We start from the raw sequence: 6000 nt of genomic DNA, 5'->3' as shown, positions 1-6000 counted from the left end.
AGTGATGTCAGAAGCACCATTTAGTATAACATATTTTAGCAGTATTTGATGTTTAGGATTACCAAGAAATAGTAAATTCACATTTGGTTCTTTCATTATTTCATACTGATATTTTCTGAAGTATCTAATAATGCAATCTAATGAACAAATGGACAGGTAACTATGCAGTTCAAAATCAAAACATGAATTTTTTTCTATCACAGTAAATAAATCAAGTACACACTTGCATGAAGTAGTAAGACGTCTTGAAAAGAATACAGATACACAAATTGAACAGATACACAAAACTGAACAATTTTAGTTAAGTTTATTTTTAGAATGTATATGCATGGAATGAGACTGTACAGTAGACCAAAGGTTAACCAGAGACCAATAGAGTCATATAAAAATAATTTAAGGGAAATTTTACTGATTTATTTTAAATAAGGCAAGTGAAATGTGGGCTCAGAATTAAACAAGATTTTCAAGTAACTTTTGGTCATTGTATAAAGGGAGAATATGAACATCAAATTTTTGGTTATTACTGTACAAAATGGAAAACAAATGCTTTTCAAATTGCAGTAAAATTAACTCCTCTAACACAAATACCACTAAGTCTACAAAGTCACTGGCAAGTTATTTAAATCCTAGAATACTTTCTCAATGTAAATTTTGGAACATTCTGAATACTTTTATAAACCCTCCTTCCTGTCACTGGAAAAACACTGAAATTCCAAGAAATTTCTGTTACTTTAATTATAAGAGGTCAAAACAACAAGCCAAATGTATCTTTCTAGGTTAATGTGATTCAGGTACAGTGGAACTAAAGGACAACACATAATTTTAATAAAACCAAATTTATTATAGAAAAGGCAAGTCATAAAGCTAAACAAAAATAGAATACTATTAGCATCAGTTGCATAGGTTTAGTATAAGAGTACTTATTTTAAAATTTTTACTGGAAAAAACCTTAAAGCCCGCTCTTTCTCTTTCCTGGAGTTTTAAGTAGTAGATCATGTTCTAATTACTCAACAATTACTAACATGGTGATCTGGTTAATTTTTATACCTGCCAATGTGTTCACGGGCTATAATAATCCTTTGAATTTGTGCTGTACCTTCATAAATCTGCAAAAAATAAGAAAATACATGTAGGTTAAATATCTTTCGTATGTAAACACCCAGTATTTCGGACAGTACTCTAAGCTCCACTGCAATACCAAACTGAATCAAACCATATATAAGGTCTGTAGTCTACAGTGATTCTGAAACTTGATTTTCTGAAACCCAGGAAAATACATAAATTCTCTAAAGATTAGTTAAAATTATTATAAAAACTCATTTACCAAAATTTTGGAGGACAGTCTTAAAACATCAAAGAAAAGGATATTAACATTTCAAAAAGTGTTTGGGAAATCTAAAGTTCAATGTTGCTAAAATATTTAACCAACTTTTTTGAACTGTTTTTAGCTAGTTGTCGCCGTCAGTCATTTTCTGTTCTGCTCTTAAACCTGATTTTTATCTCTTGTTGCCTAAGGAACACAGTTGCTAAAGAAAAAGATGCTGGAAGGATTTGTTTTTGTTCATTTAGGTAGCCCTAGTAGCCAGCCCTCACTTCCAGTTTAAACTTCTAATCATTTATTAGTTCAGATGGCAGAGAAAAGCTAAAACGTAATAATTACAAGCTCCAGGGAAGGGAGAGTATTACCAGATAAACCCATAACTTTGGATAAGGCACAAATTCTGGTTCTCAGTTTTTTCAAGTCTAAATTGAGGGGCTGCACTGTCTAAATTTCTTTCTCTAACATTCTATGATTCTACCTCTGGATTTCAAATGACTGGATTTGTCAAATAATTTGCTGGGGGTTGAGGAAAGCAAGGGAAGAGATATTGAGAATCATGGCTTATAATTACTTAAACTACATGTGGACATGAGCATTTATTTCACTAAATTACTCCTATCTCTAAGTTTTTCTAACCATGAATTTAATTTATAAGACAGAGTCATCTATATCACTTTCTCCTCATGTTGTTTTTTTATCTCCCAAATATGACTTCAAGAGTTGTCAGGTGAGATTCAAAATAAAATAATTTAATTAATTTAAATGATACACATACTTTTAGGAGAGCAAAGAGTGGGTTACAATTAGCTGGGATGTTAAGAATCAAAGAAGGCTGATCCAGACATCCTGTACATGTCTGCACCATTTACTTTGTTAGCCTATTCTCTCTCAAGGAATACACTTCAATGTAACATTCTTCCTTGTGTTAATTAGTTACAAAAATTTAGGCTCACAGCCATTTATTACAATGATTTATTATTACCTGTGACATAAAAATCTATAAACAATCAGAAATCTACTATGTCATTTATATTATGTTCCTTAAAAATCAATAAAAATCATTTTTAACACCCTACCTGATAGATCTTGGCATCCCTCATTAGTTTTTCTACAGGATATTCTGTATTATATCCGTTGCCTCCGAAAATCTGAACAGCATCAGTAGCTACCTGATTTGCAATATCTCCAGCAAATGCCTTTGCAATAGAAGCAAAATAGGTATTTCGGCGACCAGAATCAACCTCCCAAGCTGCTCTCTGGTAACTCAATCTAGCTAGTTCAACTTTCATTGCCATGTCAGCCAGCAAAAATGATACTCCTTGGTGCTAGAATTAAACAGAAAAAAGCTTAAGGATATTTATTGACTAAAAGTTTTTTCCCTGGAACTTTTTTTTTAACTTTTAAAACTAATTTTAGACTTAAAAAGTTACACTCTGCTTCCTCCAGTGGTAACATATTACAAAACCATAGTATAATAAACATTGGTAAAATGTTATCAGCTAAACTATATATTTTATTCAAATTTGGCCATGTTTTCCACCAATGTCCTTTTTCTGTTGAAAGATCCCATCCAGGATTCCAACTGAATTAAGTTGCTATTTCTTCCTAGTCTTTCCTTCTCTTTCATGACCATGGTGCACTTTTGAATAATACTTATTGGTTATTTTTTTGTAGACTGTCCCTCAATTTGGGTTTGCCTAATGTTTTCTCAGGAGTGGAATGAGGTTATAATTTTTGACAAAAATACCACAAAAATTATATGGATCCTTCAGAGTATCTTCTGGGACTTTTTAAAGAAAATTGCCATAGGTAGTGAAAAATAATCTGGCACTGTATCAGGTGCTGATGGGAAAGTGACAAAGACAAATAAAAGATGTTTCTTATCCTCTACAGGTTCATAATTAAATAGGAGACTTAGACAAATACTTTCACGAGGCGACAGTGAGTTTTCTATGAGTTAGATGGCCAAGATATGTTATAAGATGGAAATATGTTCACCATACCTTGATATGTGAAAATTTCAAAAATGTAGTATGCTTACAGTGTTGGAAAAATATATTCATGACCCCAAAAGAGCAGAACACACATTCTGTTAAACAGCACATGGGACATTCTGCAGGATAGATAACGTGAGGCCACAAAAAAAGTCTCAATAAATGTAACAGGGTTGAAATCATGTCAAACATCTTTTTTGACCACAATGGTAGAGACTATAAATCAACTACAAAAACAAAACAAAATCCTGCAAAAAACACAAACGTGGAATCTAAACAACATGCTACTAAAAAACCCAATGGTTCACTGAAGAAATCAAAGAGGAAATTTAAAAATACCTGGAGACAAATGAAAATGGAAACACAATGTTCTAAAATCTATGGGACATAACAAAGGCAGTTCTAAGAAGTTTACAGCAATACAGGCCTTCCTCAAGAAACAAGAAAAATCTCAAATAGACAATTAACCTTACACATAAAGAGACTAGAAAAAGAAAAGCAAATAAGTCCAAAGTTAATAGAACAAAGGAAATAATACAGCTCAGAGTGGAAATAAATGAAATCAAGACAAAAAAATACAAAAGAGATCAATGAAACTAAGAGCTGATTCTTTGAAAAGATAAACAAAATTGATAAATCTTTAGCCAGACTCATCAAAAAAAGACAGGACCCAAAGAAATAAAATCAGAAACAAAAGAGGACAAGATGCAACCAATATCACAGACACACAAAATATCATGAGATTACTACAAAAATTACATGCCAACAAATCAGACAACCTGGAAGAAATGGGTAAATTCATTTAGACATATAACCTAAGAAGACTAAATAAGGAAGAAAAATTTGAACAGACCAATTACTAGTAATGAAATTGAATCAGTAATGAAAAACTCCCAAGAAACCAAAGTCCAGGACCAGACAGCTTCACAGGTGAATTCTACCAGACATTTAACAAAGACTTAACACCTATCCTTCTCAAACTATTCCAAAAAATTGAGGAAGGAATGCTCCCAAACTCACTCTACAAAGACAGCATTACTCTGATACCAAAAGCAAATCACTACCAAAAACAAAAAGTAAAAATACATAAAAATTATAGGCCAATATCCCAGATGAACATAGATGCTAAAATCCTCAACAAATAATAGCAAACCAAATTCATTAATATCTTAAAAAGATCATATACCATGAGATCAAGAGGGATTTATTCCAGGGATGCAATGATGGTTCAATAGCCGCAAGTCAGTCAACGTGATAAACCATGTTAACGAAATGAAGGATAAAAACCATATAAACATTTCAATAGATGCAGAAAAAGCTTTTGACAAAATTCAACACCCATTTATGATAAAAACACTCAACCAAGTGTGTGTAGAGGGAACATACCTTAACATAATTAAGGACATAAATGACAAAAACCACAGCTAACATCATACTCAATGGCAAAAAGCTGAAAGCATTTCCTCTAAGATCAGGAACAAGACAAGGATGCCCACTCCCACCACTTTTATTCAACACAGAATTGGAAGTCCTATCCACAACAATCAGACAAGAAAAAGAGGTAAAAAGCATCCACACTAGAAAGAAAGGAGTAAAACTGTCACTGTTTGCAGATGATGATATAGAAAACCCTATAGACTCCACAAAAAAACTATTAGAATGCTGTAGCATTTTTATACACTAATAATGATCTGTCAGAAAGAGAAAAGAAAATGATTCCATTTACAATTGCATCAACAAGAATAGCTAGGAATAAAAGTAAGCAAGGAGGTAAAAGACCTGTACTCTGAAAACTGTGAGGCATTGATGAAAGAAACATAGATGATACAAATAGAAAGAGAGTCCATGCTAATGGATTGGAAGAATTAATATTGTTAAAATACCCATATTATCCAAAGCAATCTACAGATTCATAACAATATGAATATCAAAATACCAACAGAATTTTTCACAGAACTAGAATAATCCTATAATTTGTGTGGAACCAAAAAGACCCTGAAAAACCAAAGCAATCTTGAGAAAGAACAAAGCTGGAGGTATCATGCTTCCTGATTTCAAATTATACTACAAAGCTATAGAAATCAAAACAGTATGACACTGGCACAAAAAGAGACACATAGATCAATGGAACAGAATAGAAAGCCCAGAAATAAATGAACACTTATATGATCAATTAATCTTCAACAAAGAAGGTAAGAATATACAATGGGGAAAAGACAGCCAGTTTAAAAAATGGTCAGCTACATGCAAAAAACAAAACTGGACCATTTCTTTACACCATATACAAAAATAAACTCAAAATGGATTAAAGAATTAAAAGTAAGACCAGAAACCATAGAACTCCTAGAAGAAAACAGAGGCAGTATGCTTTTTTACATTGGTCTTATCAATATTTTTTGGATGTCTCCTCAGGCAAGGGCAACAAAAGCAAAAATAAACACATGGAAGTAGATAAAAGTAAAAACTAAAAAGCTTTTGTACAGTGAAGGAAATCATCAACAAAATGAAAAAGCAACCTACTGAATGGGAGAAGATATTTGCAAATGATATATTTGATAAGGGTTAATATACAAATTACATTAAAAAATGCAACTTATCAAAAAAAGAAATCCAATAAAAAATGGGCAGAGGACCTGATTAGATATTTTTCCAAAAACACAAAGATGGCCAATAGACACATGAAAA

At 32.1% G+C, this 6000-nt stretch overlaps 1 protein-coding gene across 2 annotated transcripts in view; it reads right to left on the bottom strand.

Moving 5' to 3' along the window:
• Positions 1 to 325: 325 nt before the first annotated feature.
• ACADM (acyl-CoA dehydrogenase medium chain) overlaps positions 326 to 6000 on the bottom strand; it is a 48811-nt gene continuing 43136 nt past the window's right edge. Inside the window, exons 11-12 of one of the 2 annotated variants that reach the window (XM_060084560.1) lie at positions 2398 to 2646; positions 326 to 1106 (exon numbers count right to left, since the gene is read on the bottom strand). In XM_060084560.1, coding sequence (XP_059940543.1) covers positions 1035 to 1106; positions 2398 to 2646 — 321 coding nt within the window. In that variant the 3' untranslated portion in view covers positions 326 to 1034. The remainder of the gene's footprint in view (positions 1107 to 2397; positions 2647 to 6000) is intronic. The other variant, XM_060084569.1, reaches the window with a different exon arrangement.

The sequence above is a fragment of the Mesoplodon densirostris genome, chromosome 2 (assembly GCF_025265405.1).
Source record: "Mesoplodon densirostris isolate mMesDen1 chromosome 2, mMesDen1 primary haplotype, whole genome shotgun sequence".
Taxonomy (NCBI): Eukaryota; Metazoa; Chordata; class Mammalia; order Artiodactyla; family Ziphiidae; genus Mesoplodon; species Mesoplodon densirostris.
Note: the sequence above shows the minus strand (reverse complement) of the source record. Positions and strands in the feature narration are given on the sequence as shown.